We start from the raw sequence: 22,755 nt of genomic DNA on the forward strand, positions 1-22,755 counted from the left end.
CACTAATTCCAGCTGCTGAAACACTTTGATTTAATCAAAGTCTACTTGAAAAAGTCGCAGCTAATTGGACAAACTTTTTTTTCCTTTCACTGTGTCCTTCCAATTCACATTGAAAGTTCTCATGTAACATATAGAACAGCTGAAAAGTGTACAGTGAGTAAGACAGGTCTTTAAACTCCCTCATGTATTTGCGTCTCAGCTTTAGTTGTGCAGAGGCAGGTTATCCTCTGAGGAGAGATGCTCTGTGAATCAGTTCAAGCATGGTGGCCCTTTGAGTCCTAAGGACTGGGGGTAAGTTTAGTTTTAGTCAGAAATAGATTACACTTCAGGGTCAAGTGCTGTTGGACATATCGCAAGACCTCCCAAAACTATACGCTGTGACCACATCGTTTTTCTGACATTGGTTAAATCACTTTCCATAAGTCTTGGTGAGAATGAACATATAAATATGTACAGATATAGCTCTCAGTATTAGATTATTTTATGCTGTGTTGTCGAATGCTGCTCTTTAAACACTATCCTAACACATTACTATGTTTTCTACACTCTGACATAGACACTTTTTAGAAAGCGTTTAGATTACAATGTGTATTATGAACAACTATATAAACTGATATTGTACTATAAAATATAAAAATAACACCCTGAGAAGAAAAATGAAGTATTTATTATGATGAATTATATTAAAATGCATTTATTGGCAAAATGCTAAGGAACTCAGTTCTTGGCATCACAAATGGTAAATCCTTTCTTAGCATTTCTGGAGATATTCTGCTAACTTTTAAAGAAAAACATTCTGTTTTATAAATTTAGTAAATTCTAGTTCATAGAGTTTACTAAAAAGGTATTATTTGGGGGTTATTAAAGTGTTTTCTCAGGTGCTGTACTGTTAAGCATACTTATGGCTTTTATAGCGGGAAGACAATGCATAAAACGAAATTGCATTACTCTAGCTAGGGGTTTGAAATGCATTGTATACATTTGCAATTGGCTTTCTTATGTGTGAAATGAGTAAGGATCTCTGGAAATGGCAGAGGGGGCTAGAAAAAAATGTGAATTACACTTGAGGGCAGAAACAGGGCAGCTTCTGAAAGTACACCTTAGTTTCTTTCATTACACTTAAGAATCACGAAACCTTCCTCTCGGCAGACTAGCAGCCACCAAACCAGGGCTAAGATTGAGAAATTCATTCTGAACTGAGGCATGAGCTGGGTTAAATTCAGTACAGATTTACTTATATGGGTACACTCTTTATCAAACTGTTAATTAGCAATAGCTGCATACAATGTTAATCTGTTAAACTTGTTCTGTTCGAAAGTCTTAAGCACAATGGGCAAAATCCTGTAGTGCCTGGCTTCCCTGGAGATTGCCTGGGTGCAGGCCATGGCCGGATTTGGTTAGATGATTTAGCACATGATGCTGTGTCTCAACGTACTGCCCAAGGGTACCCTATTGTTTCATGTAAACTTCTCACAAAATAATAAATGTGAAGACTGCTTTTGCACAAGCATAGTGTTGAGGCAAATTTATTTTCCATAATTCTGTACTGCTCCAAAAATGTTGAATTCTAAATGGGGACTGGTGTGATTTGATGCTATCTTCAGGTGTAGCTGTGCATTATCATGAAATTGCTGGAGTGTAGCTGAATTGGATGCGGCAACTATCACCTGGGAAATAATGATGACACCAGAGTCTCTGTTAGCTTCTTGCTACACTAGCACCATTCTTCATTCCTTAGTTCCAATGTAGTTAATATTGTACAGTAGTTGTCTTTCTACAGTTAAGTTTTGCTAGACAAGGCCTGTTACTATTTTCTGTAAAACTACTTTAAAGCAGATTTCCCTTAGTAAACCCTGAAAGTTCTTTATCATTCTTGTAATAGCTAGAGAAGAGAATTTATACTTTCTTCTTTGACCAAACCTCATTTTCTGCTTTCTTTTAAGTTAGTCAGTTAAGACTTGAGTAACAAGAATATATTCCATTGAGCATCTGGCCATTAATTCTGCCCCTCCACAAACAGAACATTTCTGTTTAAGGAATGCACCCTCTCCTGTCTTCTTTATTTCACTTCCGACTACAGTACAGTATCTTGCAACAGTTTAACAGATACCCATTTTGAGTTTGAAAGCAGTTGATAGCAGACTTGACCTGATCAGGAATTCTGTAAACGGGACAAAGATTGGAGCTGTTTTTAAATAGAACAACATGCAATATTGTCACTGTGACATCAGAACATTTTAATGGGTCAGCTTGGGGATTGAACCTAAGACCTGCTGCATATAGAGCATCCTTCATCACTTGAATTATGACTCTTCTCCATGGGTACAAGTACACAAAGACATATTACTTATTTGCTTATACCAATCACAGAACATAGTCAGTGGCAAACAGATCCTACTGCTAACCCATGCTGATACAGAAAAGTTTAAGGAAATACCACAGCAAAGGTAAGATAAGAATAGAATAAGAGTTGGTTGACTTATCTGAACACTTGTAACTGAAATGGGTGAATGACAATGACATAAAATAGATGGTCTCCCACACCATAGATGTTTCCCAACTTCTGTCTACACAAGTCTTTCCTCCATCCATATTCCAAACATTGTAGCCAGAAGGTCATAACTGTGTGTTCATGTACAAATTTGCTTTGGGACATGGCTGAAATTGCTTTGCTGCAGCCTCAAGAAAGGACACTTTTTAGATTTCTAAATGCAACAGAAGGTAAAAGGGTATTGTGCTGCTGCCAGTCTCAATAGGGCTTTTTAAATCTAAAAATTGGTGGAATTCTTAATACTCTATTGGATTGGCTAATCTCCTAGCTCTCTATTAGCTCACTGTGCTTCCACATCCTGAATATGAAAGAGCCCTGCTCTACCACAATTAGCAAAGACCTTGGGCAGCTTAGCAGTTATTTTTATCAGTAGAACCTTCTCTTTCCTCTTTGTAAGTCATTTACAATGAAATAAGATAGATGAGTTCTTGCTTATTCCGCCAGTTAATAGAGTACTAGACATTAAACAAAGATGAACATCCTACAACGAAAACATATTCAAATCAGCCTATCCTACACAATAAGGATTGCTTGAGCACATTTGGCGAAAAAGGTTCTTTTTTTGGGGGGGGGGTTATGAGTAGTGTGAACAGCACTTTCTCAGAAACAATACTGGAGAATGGTATAACAACCTGACTGCTAAAAAAAGAGCAGGGGAGGGGGCTTTGTAAAGGCAGGAAACAGGAGGGACATAAGAATCATGCATTACATACCGTACTCAACACAGAGGCAAGATTAGTCTTCCTTCTATACATACAAAAAATAAAGTATTTTCAGCATGATTTAGGCATTAGAATCCATAAGCTCAGGAGCTAGTCAAAACAGATGATTTATAATGATTAAAAGGCAGGGGATTGGCACTGCTAGTGGCATCAAAGACTCAAGTTAATGCTCCAGAAACTGAATGACTATCCTTGTGAATTATACGTGGAAGGAAGCCATTATTCCACTTTCAGAAATACACACAGAGTGATCAGTAATAATAATAATAATAATTGTGTGTGTTTATATGAATGAGTTTAAATAGTAGTTACATTCTGAGAAAGCTAGCCTGCTAGTATGTAGCAAAGGCTCAGAGTGGGAAATACTTAAAAACTAGTCTCAATAGGGAAGAGTTGCAAAGAAGGGTGCAGAGACCTTCCCCATGTGCAGTTTGGCCAAACAGGGCATGAAATCTGGAGTCAATGCCTGCAGCTTAAAGGTGAACACTGAGAAGTGTGCGCTTCCCTAAGGACCTTCAGCATAAAAAAATAAATAAATAAATTTCAACAATTTCCCAAAAACACTCTTCTCTTGTATGCAAGTTGTCCACGTCATGCTGTCAGCTTGCTGCTGCCCTATATCCTCGCTCTTCCTCCTGAACTTCCATAGAATCATAGAATCATAGAATCATAGAGTTGGAAGAGACCACAAGGGCCATCCAGTCCAACCCCCTGCCAAGCAGGAAACACCATCAAAGCATTCCTGACAGATGGCTGTCAAGCCTCTGCTTAAAGACCTCCAAAGAAGGAGACTCCACCACACCATTACCATGGTTGGGAAAAAAAGCACATTCCTGCTTATAAATAAGGGACAGTAATGAAGCCAGACTCTTGACTGTTGGGGCAGGGGAGAAGAGGCACAAAGAACAAACAAAGCCTATCTTAGAGAAATAGTTGACTAGCACCTTCACCTATAATGTCCTGCCAGCACATTCTGTTGCCACGGCTGTCATTTCCTCCACAGTTCTTTTGGCATCTAGCCTTGCAACTGAAAGAACAGTTGGCATCACTTAGTGGGCCAGGGGCCTCCAGTTGTTAAACCTTCTGCTACACAGTCTCCAAATAGCAACATTATATTTGGCAGCTGGTTTTGATCCAAATGCTTGGTTGAACAAGAGTATTAACAAAATCAAGACATCACACTACTATACCCACTTAATGGGATAAAGCTCCATTGAACTGAATGGGCAAGATTCACCCAATGAGCTCATTCGGTGGAAGCCTTGCACAAGGACTTCTGCTTGTGCAGCAGGGCTTTCCCCCTCTCCTCTTCTGGTGCGTCCCCTGAAATTGGCTCAGCGCGGGAGCACAGTGCATAGGTGGGAGAAGAGCGGGGATCACTCCATCGGACTGGAAGAGCCTGATGCTGAATTCTACTCAATGGGTCTTGGTTATGAGCACTGCCCTGTAAGAACATAAGTGGACCCCTTTGGTGTAGAAGCATTTCCTTTTGTCAGTCCTATTCAGCTTCATTGGATACATCCAGGTTCTAGCATTATGAAGGAGCAAGTAAAACTGGTTATCCACTTCCTTGACACTAAGCATAATTTTATAAGCCTCTGTTATGTTTTCCCCTTACCTGCCTATCTTCTAAACTAAACAGACCTAACACTGTAACATTCCCTAATTTGGGAGGTGGTCAGCTCTTTCTCATTTTGGTTGTATTTTATGAACCTTTGCCAGCTCGCCAATATCTTTTTTGAAATTTGGCAACCAAATGTGTGCTCATACCGTACATTTATATAATAGCACTTGATACTGGCACTTTTATTTAAATTACCTACTGCAAAGACATTTCTTACTAGAACGGTAAGCATATTTTGATTAAGACCAAGAAAACCTGCTTACCAGGAGTTGATATTCCTTTACCGTAAAATCAGTGGTCACCTAGGTGCCAGAGATCTTGCTTGATTACATAGCATGGACAAACATAAGCCAGGACTAAGAGGCATCAGTTCAAGAGGAGGCAGAAGTGTTCATACATATTTATACCTGAATACTTGCACAAGAATAATAATATATTCACAGCATGATTACAACCCCCTTTCCATCAAGGGTGCAATCAAGGATGATGCTGAACATTTAAATAGGTAAGCTTTAACTGAAGAGGATTAGATCAGAAAATGGGTACCTAAGGCCCCATTTCATAATAATCCCACATCAATGAATGTTTTAAATAAATAAAATTGTATGCATATAACCTTTTCTCAATTTGTGCACTCCAGATGTACATACCTCTAGCATATGAGTAATCTGCAGCCATATGTGCATCAATTTCATTAATGCATAGTGGAGAACCATTTGCATCCTGAGAAAAGATGAGGGAACACAATACACACTGCAATAACCTCTGGACATGGCAGTCAGTAGCAGGTCACGTGAAAAAACTGCTTGATGTGCTTTTTAATCTGCACTTGTTCTCCCTTTGGACAGGTTATCACAAAGACAGGAAACGCCTTAAACAAATTGGCAGGGAAAACTGCCAACTACCAGCTTTTGGAGATGTAAGGACATTAAACAAGACACTAGTGGGAAGCTTATGCTTTACCCTGTAGGACCAGGAAAAAATCACCTTAAATTCATATTAAAACCCATTCCTGTTGCAGGCTTCTATTGATGCCCTATCTACACAGAAGAGAGCGAGAGCGGGAGAGGGGTGAGGATCATAAACCACCATCTGAAGCCTTTCCTTTAATTCAGTATAGAGTTCATAACAGATAGATGATCTAGGGGTAGGGTGGGATACAATGAAAGAGGGTGTCCTTTCCATGCAGCTCAGTGACTCGGCAGAAGCCGCCATCATAATGATGAATGTGCTGTTTTCTTTTGGTACACTAGAAACAGTGAGAGCTCTGTGGAAATGCTGGCACACAGCTAGTGCAGGCCTCACAACACACACAAGCTGGCATCAAATATTTGCCACTGTCAAGTTGGCTGAGTACTACCTTACAATGTGCTTGGTTAGCAAAATTTCTGGTTCAGGATGCTAATGAGTGGCACTTTCCTGGAATAGCATCTGTCACAGCAAACCTTCTTGAGCCACTAGCACAAGGGCCAACACAGATTTAATGCAGTGGCTAAAATCAGAGGAAGAGATAAAGCAATTTAAGAAAAAATCATGCAATTGGGACATCCTTGGCAGTTCTTTCTCGCTTGGGTTCAGTTGGGTTCTCTGCATTCAGCTACCTATTAGAATACTGACTGTAGAGCTTCACAGCTTGTTTTAAATTAAAATGAGAGAAATGTCAACTTTGGATGACTGACGTTTGTTGTATTCCCTTGGTTTTCTTCTCTAAGGGAACAGACTCCAATTATTTAAATAAGCTCTGGCTGCAGACACTTTATCCCTGGGGCTTAGTGCAGCTGCCCCAAGTACTGTTGTGTTCAGCTCCAGTGACGAACAGCATAGGTTTGACAGAGTAGTTTATAGCTTTCAGCAAAGCCCAATGGAAACAAGACTGAGAGATATTTTTTATGTCCCTTCTGCTTTGTTAAGCAAGTCACAGAGGGAAAATAATAGCTGGTCCTTACAAAGTTTCCGCATTGTTGCAACCTCCCGTCTACTAAATACAAAGTGAAGTTCTCAGGAGCTTATTCCACCATCAGGAGTATCGTCAAGTACTTTTCACGGTGCTGTTCTCCTGCCCTGGAGCCCCATCAAATAGAGATTAGTCTTCCACTAGAGGAGGAGGAGTGAGGTGAAGTTGGAAGGTCTCATTCTGGAAGACACTATTCAGTGCAGAATCACCCTGGGAGATATGGAAGGGCCCATGTTTTTCTCCACCACGGTCCCGTGAGAGTTCAGTCAGAAGAGCCAACTACAAAACAAAAGAACACCACTTGGTATAGTGTGGGTAATGGAAATCATGCGAAAAAACATATATTAGAGAGCGATGTGGGCAGTAAAAGCATTGACCTACTCAAAGGGGCAAACAATAATTTAGTACAAATAAAAAATAGCGAAAGTTGCTAATAAAAAACTACCAGGTCACAACCTCATCTACTGAGACAGCATTGACCAAATGTTCCAGCTAAGTTATAAAAGTAGGGGAAATGCTCTTTTCAAAAGCCAGCTGTGAAAGAAAGGTGTGCTTTGGGGAAACCAGACTCTCTTTTGAATAATCAAAAGAAACACACTGGAAGTGGGTATGATGAACTTACTTTACCCCTGAAGGGGATAATAAATAATGATGATGATAATTTATTTATTTATACCCCATCACTCTGGCCGGCTTACAACAGAATATTAAAATAATCTATTAAATATTAAAAGCTTCCCTAAACAGGGCTGCCTTCAGGTGTCTTCTAAAAGTCTGGTAGTTGTTTTTCTCTTTGACATCTGATGGGAGGGTGTTCCACAGGGCGGGTGCCACTACCGAGAAGGCCCTCTGCCTGGTTCCTTGTAACTTGGCTTCTCGCAATGAGGGAACCGCTAGAAGGCCCCCGGCGCTGGACCTCATAATACCCTTTCTTCCCTCCCCAAGTATCATCCTTGTGGTATATGAGAACACACCTCCAAACCAGTTAAAGTTTTACTTCATTAAAAATGAGACATAAAATTATATTACCCTTGATGTTCCTCGGTACAAACGACAAAGCTGGTCAAAAGCTTGAGCTTGCTGTGGATCCAAGATGGCCTCAGAATTGGTCTATGAAAAAGTATTACAATGTCACCAACACAAAACATGTGCATCAACCAGTGTCTTATCAGACCTGAGAAGTTCCATTACAGAAAGTTGGAGAAAACATGCTTATAACTTTGACCCTGGACCAAACAAATATAGTTAATTCAGGACACCTTGCCCTATATTTTGACCTAAACAAAGCCTGAGAATATCCCATTAAACTAAAAGAAAAGCAAGTTACAATGAAAAATGATATTTTATATCTGCAGTAATAAATATATTCTAGTCAATTCTTGTAGTATTTCATTTTCATTAAACACTTTTTATTTTATGCTCAGAACAGGCAAGGCAGGGACAGGAACTGTGCTTGCCTGATATACAAGTGAAGCACAAAAGCTGTTGCTCTAGGAAATTCTCAACTTGCTGCTTTTAGCTTGATATATAGTGTGCGTGGACTGGAATACAGCTGGCCAACCTCACTGGCCACTAGCCAAGAAACCTTCTGAGTCATATCAAGAGCTGGAATTATACAACATCTGGGTGTTAGATATGGAAAAATGGGTTGTGTTCCTCCTGGGCTTCTTGAATCTAGCAGCTTGCTAGACACCCATGTTATGTAAGTGGGTGGACCACATCCAAAAAACAAGTTAAGAGGCTCCAATATGCCATATGTAGCAGTACCTAGTGTTTTATGCTTCCTATCTTTTATATATCTTCACAACATTCTTGTTGGGAAACTCATTATTATTCCTGCTTTGGAATTGGGAATGGAGACTGAGTGAATTACTACTGCTTCGACTAATCACTGTTTACCAGCAGGTCCCAGGGCAGGTTACAACAATTTATAACTCAGAATTAAAAAGTTAAAACAAAATACAGTCACAGGAATAGGATGTGTCCTAAAAATACACATCTCAATACAGGGTAAAAATGAGCATCTTCAACATTTGCAGAAAGCTGCACATTGAAGATGCCAGGTGTACCTATGGGGAGAGAATTCCACAACTTAGTGGCTTGGCGAATACTCAATTGCCCAGGTTGAAGCAGGAAGAAAGAGTGTTGCATTTGATTAACATCATCAAGAGAAGATCCAAGAACTTATCAAGATTGAAGGAAGAGTTCATCTTACAGAATAAAACACGGTATTGTTGAGCTACTGCACTATCCTGTGCATCTGCATACTCAGAAGTGAATCCCACTGCTGAATGGAGTTTTCCTCCAGAAAAAGTGTGCACAGGGGTTGCGACCTTAACGTGAAAATTATGTACAATTATAAAGGAAAAATAACATTTAAAAATCAGGCTGCAATTTCAGGGTGACTGGGAGAAATTTACCGGTTTGGTGCAAAAGGTTCCTTGTCAGAGCACAAAGGCACTTCTATTTGCATAAGACAATCCCCAATTGCTGCTGATTTCCCCCCACCCTATCCTGCTGCAGCCCCCCCCCCGCTCATCGCATCCCACATTGTCTTGACCCTCAAGAACAGCTTTTAGGGGGGCACAAGAGCCTAAAGGGGGATACCAGGAAACGCTCTACTGTGCAAGCGGAACAAGCCATTCTTTTCTGTATCCAAGCCATCATTTAACAGAGCAATTCTAGTTAAGAGTTATATCCAAAGATTATCAATATTACAATACTAACAAAATTGCAATCAAGTATTGGGACTCAACTGTTCTCTGTCTATGTATTTCCTCCCCTCTCCTTTCTCTTTTATTTCAGTTTAGTGTATTGTGAATATGAATAAGGACTTTCTTTTGAGCAATCTTGAAGGCTCTGCTTGATCTTTTTAAAGCAGTTAAAATAAAGAATTCAACATAAAAAGAACTATCAAGGGCTTATTTGCTGACATTTACTTTCACAACTCTCCAGGTCCATTTTCCACATTTTTTTTTTAAAAAAAGGAGAGTGAATAAGAATTTGTACTACACATTAACTCTCCATGTGCCAGTAGCTTTCCAAATCACAGATACTAACAACTACAAATCTACTGCTGCTATGTGATCTATTGTCTCTCTTTAGAGGCCTGCAACAAACACACACACACAGAAGTGGAAGGTAATTTGTTCTTATCAAAAGACAAGAAAATGTAATGTAACTATCTCCCCTTTGCTGTTTCTTACTTGTGTGTAACCATCAATCAGATTGTTCTTGGGGCTGATGAGCTGATATATTGCGGGCAATTTTCCTGTTGTCATGGAAACGAGCACTGCAGGGCATTTTCTTCCTTTTAACTAAACGAAAGCTTTTTATTCAATGCTGCTGGAAATCTCTTAGCCAATCTGACATCTGTGTCATTACACAGAGTATAAATGCCGAAACCTGTACGCATACATTAGGCTGCAGTTTTCACTTCAAACGCAAGGAGCCGGCTAAGCAACTAGCAACAGGTGATGCAGATATTAGCTTGCTCAGAATTGGGCTGATTGGATGACATTCCCTTTTGGAAATCATTCTAAAGAGGTTTTATTTGTTTGTTTGGAATCTCGCAAATGTGACATGTACCGTAATCCTTGAAACAGAAGTTCCGGCCTCAATGTTTCCAGAGTCCAGATTCAAAGAATCTGTTAGAGATAAGAATTTCTAATCCAACAAATATATGCAAATCTCAAAAGATGTGAACACTTCGTTGTATCCTGCAGTACACATCTAGTTTAGCAGGGCTAGTATTCCTTTCTGGACACACACTATTTGCCTTTTAAAGAAATATAATAAACAATAAGGCTAAAATAAGGATTACTTGCCTATGTTTCTATGCGAATATTTAAGTAACTAGAGCTAGATGTTACACTACACAATTCTAGTAGTGAGAACAAGAAATGGTCTACAGAGTCATATCTATCATCCTGAAGCCCAGAAGTCAATCATCCTGACAAGCAGCAGGTTCAAACTAGCTCACTAGTCTGTCAGGAAAACAGTACAGCTACCAGCTTTTCTTAATGGCAAATGCCAGAGATCAAGCTGGGAATAGTAGCTGTTCCTTCATGTACCCATTTCCTCGTTATGTGACAAACAGTGCAATCTTATGTATGCTTAAAGGTAAAGGGACCCCTGACCATTAGGTCCAGTCGTGCCCGACTCTGGGGTTGCGGCTCTCATCTCGCGTTATTGGCTGAGGGAGCCAGCATACAGCTTCCAGGTCATGTGGCCAGCCTGACAAAGCCACTTCTGGCGAACCAGAGCAGCACACGGAAACACCGTTTACCTTCCCGCTGTAGCGGTACCTATTTATCGACTTGCACTTTGACGTGCCTTCGAACTGCTAGGTGGGCTGGAGCTGGGACAGAGCAATGGGAGCTCACCCTGTTGCGGGGAAATAAATCCCACTGGGTTCAATGGGACTTACTCCCAGATAACTATGCACAGGATTGCAGCCAATGTCTCATTTCAGCTCTGGTATATTCTCTCCCCTTTCATTCATTTTTGTTTTCTCAACAACACTCTGTAGAGTGAGCAGACTGGTTGTAGGATTTTGTTTAATCGTGTCCTCCCTCAAAGAGGGCATGTGTTGCGGTGAGACCTGGCAACCAAACCCTTGTGTTGTGGGTGGGTACAAATGGATAGCCACAACACCCTATAGGTAGGTCCCTTCTTGCTGGGTTTAATCTGACCAATGGGATGCTAGCCAAATGGATCAAGGGGCCTATATATGCCTATGCACGTGACCTTGAGCTTTCTCTCTTGGTCAGTGCATCGGAACACCCGCCCACCTCTCCCTATATTTAGGGCTTGCGCGTTTGACCTTGCTATGCCATTGTGTGTCATCTGTCGTTGGAACAGGGGCACAGCAGGCATTTTCCCCACTTGGCTGATTGGCTGGTGCCATTTGGGTTTGGCCTGCCATGTAGCAAATCGTCACAACTTGTAAGGTTGCAGATAGGCTCTGGTTCAGGTGATAGGGATGGGGGAACGCTCTTGCCATCCCTATGTGAAGGGGTATTCCGTTAAAGGAATTCAGGGACTCAATGGTTTGGTCAACCCTATGAGGGGGTTGTGCCCGTGCCTGAGTCCAGGGGGACATCTGGGTGGTGGATATAGCATGTCCCCGGCTTTCCGCTATTCCAGGTGTTCACCCTAGGCTGACCTATGGTAGTGCCCTGGGTCAGCGCTACCTGTAAAGGTGCAGGGAGCTAGTCAAACCAGAGCCTATGCAACCACTCACTTGCTGTAATCAATAAAGTTGTGGCCTAAATTCTGCCAAAAACCAAACCAAAATTTTGAGTCTTCTGTGAATTTATTTAAGGGGCAGGTTTAAAGGTCTAAACACGCAATTCACACACCATTAAGGAAGGGTTGCACACTGATGATTTTCTACATTGATTCCAAGACGTGAATAACATGCTCCCTATTATCACATGATGGGAACCTATGACTTGACTGTACATTTCATATATGAATGGAGAGGCAGCTCACATGCACGAGACTTTACAATATTTAAGTATTCTACAGAATTTTCTGCACAGAGGTGACTTATGTTTCAGTCTTAAGCTGCAGGACTTATTGGCCAAATATGAAGTAGTTCTTACCTTTGTACAACAACTATACATCAGTGTAGGTGAGTAATGAACCAACAGCCAAGTAAAATGTATTTCAGTCATATACATACCAAGACAGTCAAGCTTACATTAATATATATATATATATATATATATATATATATATATATATATATCCAAGTGAACTCTTGCCTTCAGCAAAGGTGTATATACATACACCTTCTTCAAGTCAAGATTGCAAAGGCAAACAAAAAATTATTTCAACCTAGAGTCATGTCAATTCCGTAAAGATCAATGGCAGAGTTGAAAAAGACACAATGTTATTTGGCAAACTGCAGAAAAATGGCAGACACTGTGACAGATGAAAGGCCTGGAATTTATTCTCAAGGCAACATCCGTCACTGCATTGACAAACGTATACTTCGGTTTAATCTACAAAACTCTCCAAAGGCTCCTTTAAAAAGGAAGGCAATTTCACATAAAGCCCAAGAAGATCTGGCTTAAATTAACAATCAAAGGCCCCAGAAAAGCACAGAGAACTAGCAAATTTTCTCATGCCTTTACGTTTTTCCTGTCTCAGCCTCTGGTATATCCTCTTCAGAAAGTGGCAGTTACCTTCAATTACTAAGATCAGTAACTAGGTTGAAATGAATGTTTTAACATGCACACAGAGCACGGGTTAAGACGCCTAAGAAAAGAGACAGAAAGAGAAACTCAGGCCAGTGCATTAAGTCACCATTGGTGGCCTCCAGTCACTCTAAGGGAATCATTGGGGAAGCTGCCTCACTATTAGCATGTACCATCAGTCCATAAAGACTAAGCATTACCCACTCTAGATAAGTAAGTGTGTTTAGAGGAAGGCTGCCTCCTGTACCTCCAACAGAGGTTTATGCTCCTGGCTAAATTGCCTTGGGCCGAAATGGTCTGTGCTCCATCTGTCATTTGTGAAATTGTTCCTGCTGGCAGTTCCTGGCTGTGTGCAGCTCTTGCCCGGAGCAACCTGCTACAAACTCAGTCTGCTTTTCTAGCTTTACTCTGCCCTTCCTCACTTGAGCTGGAGAGGAAGGGTGGGCAATGCTAGTACCCTTGCGCCTGTCACAAAGTCCAGTTACCGTCATTTTCAAGAACAAAAGCCACATCACATCCCAGCCAAGAGATCAGGAGTTTTTAAGGAATTTTAAAGTTGGGGACAACCTCTTAGGAATGGAATGCGAGCTTTGGAAATACACTTAAAATGCTGATTCCGTAAAGCCACTGAATGTTCATACACCCATTTCTTTAAACCACCCATTTCCTGGCATACCCTTTGTTTTTCAATATGGCTGCTGAAAAGGATGCTCACAGGAGAGAGGGAGGGAGAGATAAAGAACAGCGTGTGTTGGGTTGCTGTCAGTTCACATATAAATCTCAACACTACTTCAAAATTCAAGCTGACAGTCCATTTCAGAGGAGCAGAAATGGTACTAAGAAATATACTCCAGATGCTTGGTGGCATTTCACAGCACTAATGCGTTTTTGCTCAAAGCATTCTAAAGAAAATATAACACCCAAACTCGGAACTTTACAGGTAGTCCAAGAGTGCCCTCTATTTGACCATGAACAAACATACTGTAAGTATAAAAAGAGGCCCTGCTGGATCAGACCAAAGACCTATCTAGTCCAGCATTTTGTTCCCATGGTGGCCAATCAGATGCCTTTGGGAAGCCCATAATCCGTAAAAAGGCATCTGATGGAATGACAGCAGAAGGAAAATTTAGCAGGATTATACATAGAATTCACTAAGCCGAAGGGTTTGAAGTACTGTACTATGTTGTAGGGGACCTACTACTGCAAATAGTACTACAGTGGTACCTCGGGTTAAGAACTTAATTCGTTCTGGAGGTCTGTTCTTAACCTCAAACTGTTCTTAACCTGAGGTACCACTTTAGCTAATGGGGCTTCCTGCTGCCACCGCACGATTTCGGTTCTCATCCTGAAGCAAAGTTCTTAACCCGAGGTACTATTTCTGAGTTAGTGGAGTCTGTAACCTGAAGCGTCTGTAACCTGAAGCGTCTGTAACCCGAGGTACCACTGTATCTTAGACTGCTAAAGGACTTTCAAGTGTCCACCATGTTCTCCTTCAACCAATTTCTAACAGCTGAAGTACAATAATTTCAAAGCTGGCAGCTTTAGATACATGCTACAAACAAAAAGCTCATCTGAAGGAAGTTATTTGACCATTAGAGTGTTATTTGAATTACTTGTACTTCAATGCAAATGGAGTAAAGCAATGAAGTCACTAGAAGAATCATTGGTCTGGACACTTAATTCAATGCAAATCTGTTTTCTGTTCAAGTTGTTGTGGAAACAGAGTGCCGTCAAATCCCGAGGCCATGAGATCTTGTTGGATAGCTACATCAGGCATTCCTTACAATAGCTACAAACATCGACTCCCACTGCAACCATCCTCTGGCTGCGTTGTATATTAGTCCTCTCTTATCCAATTCAAGCGTATAACATTTATACTCTAAGATCAGGATTTTCTACTACTTTGCTTTAGCAGCTGGATTACTTAAAGCTTCTGAATTATCATTAAGCAGCTTGCAAACTGAACATGAGTCAGCATTGTGATGGGAAAAAAATGCCAAATGCAATTTTGGGAGGCATTTAGTAGAAGCACTGTATCTAAAAAGCATTTTCTACATTTTAATTTTTCAATAAGGATGTTGTGCTCTTTCACACACAAATAATCCATGACAAAAACTGCACTACGGGAAGGATTTATCTCCACTTGGAGTAATTCAGACATGAGTATGCACAGAATCCAGATTAACTTGACCCACATATAGAATCACAGAATCGTAGAGTTGGAAGGGACTCTGAGGGTCATCAAGTCCAACCCCCTGCAATGCAGGAATCTCAAGTAACTCATACATGACAGATGGCCATTCAACATCTGCTTAAAACCCTCCAAGAAAGATAGTCCACCACCTCTTGATCACCTCGGAGGAATGTTACATAAAAAAGCAGGACTGTCAGAAGCCATGCTGTCTCTAGAGCTGCAAAATCAATTCCACGGCCTCACCTCAGACACTGATTCTGGGCCGGAGGAGCAAGAACAGCAGTTGCAGACCTCAAAACACACCGAAGTGGCAGTTGACGGTACAGTGCACATAATGATTCCTGCTGCTACCCAATATTTCTTTTCATGTAGGTCTGCTTTTGGGTAGATGCCTGAGCCTGCTGTTTGAAGAGGCAAGCTGACATGTCCACCTGCAATTTGAACGAATGCCTTGCCTACTACGACACATGGAAGACTTTTAGGTTTAGCACGTGTGGAAAGCAGCCATACAAAAAGCAGCACATGACAAGAAGCCATCATTTGCCTTTCATTGTTCCATAAATAAATGCATGTCCCATTTATAAAAAAACAACAACCCTTCAATTCAAACACGGCAATAACTTATCAAACCATACCAAAAGCTTCTTGAATGATGGAAGTGTAGACAAAAGAAGCTTCATTTTACTGAGGCGCTCCTAAACTCCCACAAAACTGGTATAACTTCAGCCTTCTAGGAAAGGTTCACTTCTGCAAATCTTACCTGTGCCAGGGATACAGGAGTTCCCTTCTTCATTTCTAAGCAAGTCCCGCTTAGTTTTCCTCCTTTGTTACTTGCATTGCATTTAAAACAAGTCCATCTCATCTGGCCGTCTTTTTCAGTGCCACACTCTTTACTCAGCAGGCAGAGAGAGTGGTACAAGTGGCCACAGCTGTTACAAAAAAAGAAATTTAATTGCACACATATATTAATTAGATACTCTGCACACCAGAGCACATTTGTTTTGTAAAATTAATTCTAAATAGGTTCCAGTAAACCAAATGTCACACTACTGTCAAGGGAAACAAACATATTTTAAAAGACATTAAGCCTGCAATCCTAAACACAGAGTAAGACCCTTTTAATACAGTGGAACTTACTTCTGAGTAAGCATGCTTTTGTCCATTTATTCTCTGCAACAAACATTTTCTGGATCTCTAACTGCCAAATGACCACCTGGCTATTAAAGAGAAATTAGTCTCAGTCGCCTATAAAAGCCCTTCAGAAATCTTTTTTCTGGCTAAAAATCTTCTACTGGCTAAAAGTCTCAGAAGTTTTACATTGGGGCAGATTTTAAATTCTTGAGATTAGAATTCTGGAAGCTTAATTTATGTTTTAAATTTTCTATATTGTCTGTTTTATTGTTGTAAGCCACTTTAAGATCAACATGTTGAAAAGTGGGATATAAAATTTAAAAATAAATAAAAAATACAAACTCTGAAGGCATACAGAGCCCAGTAAATCAGCTGCACTCACAGTACAACAAGACAACAACCATCCCTATGTATCTTAACTCTATTAAACTCCAGGACCTCACATTGCCTTTTCTCAACAATTACCTGAAGACTATGATTTGGTCAGCAGTCTCTTGTCTTCTCTTGTACTGCTGTAGACAAATACAACAGTAATCTTGCTTGGGGTTTAGCCCTCTAGTCACAGATGCTTTCAAATTACGTAAGGACCAGTGGAGGTCATGGTTGAGTAGATTGGTTGTAGTCTCCAAAAGAGTCTGATCAAGCACAAGGACAATACAAGAAAGACATCACTTAACCCGTTAGCCATGCTCCATAAATTCTGCATGTGGCAAAACATCTCAGAGAGATTAAATGAGAGGAGAAACAACACTTTTAGGTACCGTAATGACAGATCCTGCTATTTTATACATAATATACACTGTCAAATGCCAGTGTCTGGCCATTTTATAACAGGTCACTCTATAGTACTGTAATTGGAGCTTATCCAATAGAATGGTGTCTTCCTGGCTCACACATTTTGAGCCTTTGGGCTAAACCAATTTCGTATTTGTGTAAAGCGGAGAGAAAAACAAGCTATTATTATGCTAATGAGAACGTGTTCGGGATTACAACAGAGCACAAGCATAAACTGGACCCATCAAAGTGATACACCTAAACAAACACACACAATGTTTAAATGATACAACACCTACACCACCGAAAAAATTATTTATACCCTGCCCATTTGCCTGGGTTGTCCCAGCCACTTACGATATGTTTGCATCATGTGCAACACCCCATTGTACTGGATGGGCTCCAATTATAGAGCTGTGCATGGTTAGGGCTATCATATTGGGAAGGATACAAATGTTTATCTGTCAAACTTGTATGCTACCCTTCCCCATAGTAGTTCAGGCGGTGTGCATGGGATTAGCCACATTTATCCTTGCAACCACATTTGCCTGGTGCATAGATGACACGCCCTGGTACCCAAACCATGGTTTGGCAACCAGGGGCAACCAGGTATGCTGTTCCTCACCTCCTTCCCCTCCTCTCATTCAGGCTTCTCCCCCCCCCCCACCTCCGTCACAATCTTTTAAACTTTTGGAGACAGCTTGTTTCCTGCTTGGCAGGGGGTTGGACTGGATGGCCCTTGTGGTCTCTTCCAACTCTATTATTCTCTGATCTGTGTGAATGAGGGTACAGCTGACTTCCAACACTGAACTGTAACACGCCATGTGGGTCCCACTTGTAGGATTCTTTGAGGGCAGCCATGTCCTCTAAATGTGTAGGGTATGGATGTGTCCTAGTTAATGCTTACACTTACCATACAATCATAAAATTGTGAAAGGTACCCCAAGAGTCATGTAATCCAACCCATGCAATGCAGCTTTTTGAAGCCGACTGCCCCATCCCATGCAAAACTAGCATATGTTTATGTGATAGTTATTTGTTTCATATATTCCGGTGATTTATGTATAGTGCTACTGGGGTTGGCTCACATGCAGACACACTTATCCTACACAGAGGTGTGTACACACAACAACAGCACTGGGGGTGGCACCCCCAACTCAGTCTCCTAGCCAGCAACTTTCTCAGACTTCCTGCTTAGTACCAGCGTCACTGGAAGAAAGCAATATGGCGACACCCTGAGCAAATTCCCAAATAAATGCCAGAGCAATGCAAGAGTTGAATATGGCAGAGAAGACTCCCAGCTACAGAACTTAAATGGTACTGAAATATGCCTTCTGATGGTTCATGAAAGTAAATGCCCAGCGAGAAAATTAAATAAATTCCTTACACCTCCTCATACCCAGAGGGGCTGCCTCTGCTGATGAGTTAATGCCATTTCTCTCTGTGCCTCTTCCCCTTCTTTAGGGCATGCTACAAAGGTGATTTTGAGCATCATACCTGGAAATCACAACTAAGAACTGTCTTGCTACTTTGAGGACGAGAGGAGAAGCCTAAAGCTCCCAAGGGAAAACATGACTGCAAGGGAAGCGAGGAATGAGCTTTTCTTCTTTCTATTCTGGGCTCAAAAATAGCTACAAGAATCTCCTATTGAGAATACATCCAGGGATCAAAAGGCTAAGGTATAAATAGCAACTACCAGTAAACAATCTATTCATTTGAAAGAGGGGGAAAATGCAAGTTTCCATACAATCCAGACAGAGAGGGAAGATGGTTTCTGACCAAAGAAATGGGCTCAAAAAACTAGAATGATATGCTTAGATTTGCTCTAAGTGTGGTAAAATAGAACAGAATTTCCCATGTGATGGCACAAGCAGGTGATCTTTTATAACTGTTATTTTAATTATTGTATATTGAATTTGGTTGGATTTCATATTGTTAGCTGCCCTCAGAACCCTTCAGGGAGGAAGGACTAGGTAAACAATAAACACATTAGGGGGCAAACTGAATTAGATAAAATTTCAAAATGCAGCTCTCCACTTAGTGGGAAAATTGAACTATGAGCTCATCAAAGCAGGGGAATTTAGTGGCGAAATTCTGTTGAGAGAAATATTCAAAGGCAGCTCCTCAGCCCAAGGTGACAAGATGTACCCCTCACTGCTACCACTACCTCACCTGGAAGGAAAGCAAGCAACAGAAGAACACCTGTGCTGTGAACGTGCTCCTTTAGAGAGCATGATCATGTCCAGAAGAAACAATCCTACCATCCCCAAATTAGCTGTTTAGCAAGGACGCTACTTTTGTTACACTGCACATTTTCTACAAAGGCCTTAAGGTAAATAAAAAGCAAACATGAAATGAGGGATAGACCTCTGCTTGAGATCCTAGGCAGCTTCTACAAGTCAGCAGACAGTGCTGAGTTAGATAGACCAGTAGTCTAACTTAGTATAATAATAATAATAATAATAATAATAATAATAATAATAATAATAATAATAATAATAATAATATATATTATTTATACCCTGCCCATCTGGCCGGGCTTCCCTAGCCACTCTGGGCGGCTTACAACAGAAAAATAAAACACAATAATCTATTAAACATTTAAAGCCTCCCTGAACAGGGCTGCCTTCAGATGTCTTCTAAAAGTCTGGTAGTTGTTTCCTCTTTGACATCTGTTGGGAGGGCGTTCCACAGGGCAGGTGCCACCACCGAGAAGGCCCTCTGCCTAGTTCCCTGCAACTTGGCTTCTTGCAACGAGGGAACCGCCAGAAGGCCCTCGGTACTGGACCTCAGTGTCCGGGCAGAATGATGGAGGTGGAGACGCTCCTTCAGGTATACTGGACCGAGGCCATTTAGGGCTTTAAAGGTCAGCACCAACACTTTGAATTGTGCTTGGAAACATACTGGGAGCCAATGTAGATCTTTCAAGACCGGTGTTATGTATAAAGGAAGCTTCATAAGGTATCGGATAACCTACAGGTGTTGTCATGTCCAGGACAACAAAAACTTGCTTGTTAACACATGCTTTCATCTTACCTGGTGGAAGATTTATTTAATAGGCAATTAACTGTTTGGTTAATTAACGCCAATCAATTTATCTTCCATTAGACAAAAAGCTCTTCAATTTTTAGGCAAGATCACTTTACCTTAGTAGGAAGGAAAAGCCCATTCTACTTACTTGTTCATAATTAAAGCTGTCTAGCATACCCAGAACAAGACCCTGAATTTCTCCCAGTTTTCCTCTTCCATAGACTGGATCCTGTAAAAATTATTGCAAGCCGATGTTAATCAACTTCAATGAAAACAAACTGAAAAACTACTACACACACCAATGCAGGAGGGGAGGGGCAGATAAGGGGAAATGTTTGGTTAATAGCTATTGACTTCTCTGGCTACGATAAAAACATACAACCTCTTATCTAATCAAACTGCTAGTGCATGAGAAACAGCGAGATCCATATCTTCTAAATATAGTCAAGTGTTTATTCACATAAATATTTCTCTGTGACTGAAGTAACAGCACATAACTCAGACAACCCCAAATTCACTCAGGGCAGATTCAGAAGACTATGTGAAGGGTGGTGCAAGCCCCCATATTCTGGATATGCAGTAAAGTTACCTGTCAAAGGTTCTCTTAGTTCATTGATTCCAAGGTTGCTTCCCAACAAGGTTTACAAGGTTCCAGCCTAACAATGCTCCCTAAAAGACCTTGTCCTAGAGATGAATCCTGTTTTGCCCAAAAGGGTTTTCCTATCCTTCCATGCGACTGAAAGGAATGCACTGAAGAGAATGGATTTTCCCTGCTGAACTCCTTGATTCAATAAGAATTCTTTTCTAAACAATTTCTGGTTTGGTCATGCATGAGACCTAATTAAAGCACGATGACATATTGCTTCAGGAGAGAAAGGTCAACAGGATTTTCATTATTTACAGTTTTATAGTAATCTTGTCTAATACTTTTTTTATAGCTCTCTGCTTTCCATTTCTAAAATCTGCAGCTCTTGCAGGAAAATACTCACACCCAGATATGTTATTGAAATGTGTTCTAAAAGCTTAAAGCAAGATTACAGTAATTTTATTAGCACATGAGAGCTGAACTCAGTTTTAAATTTAAAGTCAACACTTGGGCTTTTTAATGTAGTAGGAAAAGGCAGTGTAAGAACCAATGGATGAAAATAAAATATGCAGAAATAAAGTATTTTATTCAACAGTAAGGACAATTACAGACCATTTAAGGAGAGTTACCTTTGGTGGACTGGGATAGATATTCTCTACAAATTTTACGGAGAACATTAGCTTTGCATAGTACAGTACAAGAATAAGTTGACTGCACTAATATAGAAGACTCAAATACATATCAGTGGTGCCTTATAATTAATGACCTAAAGGAGCTTATGCTACTACCTGTAGAGATTCAGGGGAGTGATAAAAAAAATTAAAGGATTAGATGGCATATTCAGGATTCTTCCAAGTGTTGTACATGACAATTCAGAATATCTGAAAGCCACATGGATTTGTCCCCATACTCTAGAGACCTGGGGACTAGCTGGATCAGCACCAGTGGCTTAGTCCCAAACACCAACTGTTGTTTTAAAACACTTTCCCTTCCTTTCTCTTGATATACTTGCTTCCCACACCTACAATATGATGCTAGAGTGCAAAGCCAAGCGCAGTCAAAGCTGCTTTCTGGACGGTCTCTGAGCAGGGGGTAGCTAAAAGAAACATAAATGATTATGAGCTACAAATGAGGCTACAAAATTCCCATACAGCTGAAGTTACCCACATGCTTGCTTGTTTGGGAAGCCTCTACATTAGGTTGTTTAAGTTTCCTGTTTAACAAATGCACACAAGTTATAATTTTTTACTAGGTCAACCTAAACCTTCTCCCTGATCTGCGAGGCAGCAGTAGCGCATACCAATGATCCATCCACACAAAGGCAGCGGAGTCTTCTGGGGTCACATTCTGTTTTCAGTAAGTACTTTTCATTTTAGCATGCATAATTTAAAAGCGGCAGCATAGGAAGTGCATCATGCTGAGGCACCATATAAATTATGGAGAGTAACTGGGAAGTCTGGGCCCTTAGCACAGCATGTACGTTGATCCATGACATATAGCAAGCTATTTTTATCTGTTAAGCGAGCCAGCTCCTCTTTTCTGAGGCACTCAATTCAAGAGTGTGCACATGTCAAGGGACGCCAAACGCTAGTTAGAAAGGAAACTGAGGAGGACAGAGGAGCAAAGAGATGGCAGTGAAGACTGTGACATGTATGGATTGCTCCAGACATTAATCCCAGCTGACAAAATGATAACACCCCAGGTGTCTTTTTAACAAGCTACAGGAGAGGTGGGGAACCTTAACCCCTATAATGCCATGAGACCAGGTTACCTGAAAGACCCACTTCTTCCCAGACATTGAGACCCTTTTCTAGATGCCTCTGCCAAGTGAATTGCTACTGGTGGCTAATTGAGAAATGGCCTTTTTCATGGTGACACCTTAGTTAAGGAATGCCCCCCCCCCAATGCTTGCCTATCACTTTCCTAACCCTTTTCAGTACCAGGTGAAGACATTATTTTTAGATTCCACTGAATTTTATATTC

At 40.8% G+C, this 22,755-nt stretch overlaps 1 protein-coding gene across 4 annotated transcripts in view; it reads right to left on the reverse strand.

Moving 5' to 3' along the window:
• Window positions 1-4,080: 4,080 nt before the first annotated feature.
• The window catches only part of VPS8 (VPS8 subunit of CORVET complex), an 89,829-nt gene continuing 71,154 nt past the window's right edge, over window positions 4,081-22,755 (reverse strand). For all 4 annotated transcript variants that reach the window (XM_035133325.2, XM_060274616.1, XM_060274614.1 and 1 more), the window contains 5 exons: window positions 20,335-20,415; window positions 16,848-17,017; window positions 16,012-16,180; window positions 7,881-7,961; window positions 4,081-7,130 (listed from right to left, as the gene is read on the reverse strand). In XM_035133325.2, coding sequence (XP_034989216.2) covers window positions 6,981-7,130; window positions 7,881-7,961; window positions 16,012-16,180; window positions 16,848-17,017; window positions 20,335-20,415 — 651 coding nt within the window. In that variant the 3' untranslated portion in view covers window positions 4,081-6,980. The remainder of the gene's footprint in view (window positions 7,131-7,880; window positions 7,962-16,011; window positions 16,181-16,847; window positions 17,018-20,334; window positions 20,416-22,755) is intronic.

This window comes from Zootoca vivipara, chromosome 5, assembly GCF_963506605.1.
Source record: "Zootoca vivipara chromosome 5, rZooViv1.1, whole genome shotgun sequence".
Classification (NCBI taxonomy): domain Eukaryota; kingdom Metazoa; phylum Chordata; class Lepidosauria; order Squamata; family Lacertidae; genus Zootoca; species Zootoca vivipara.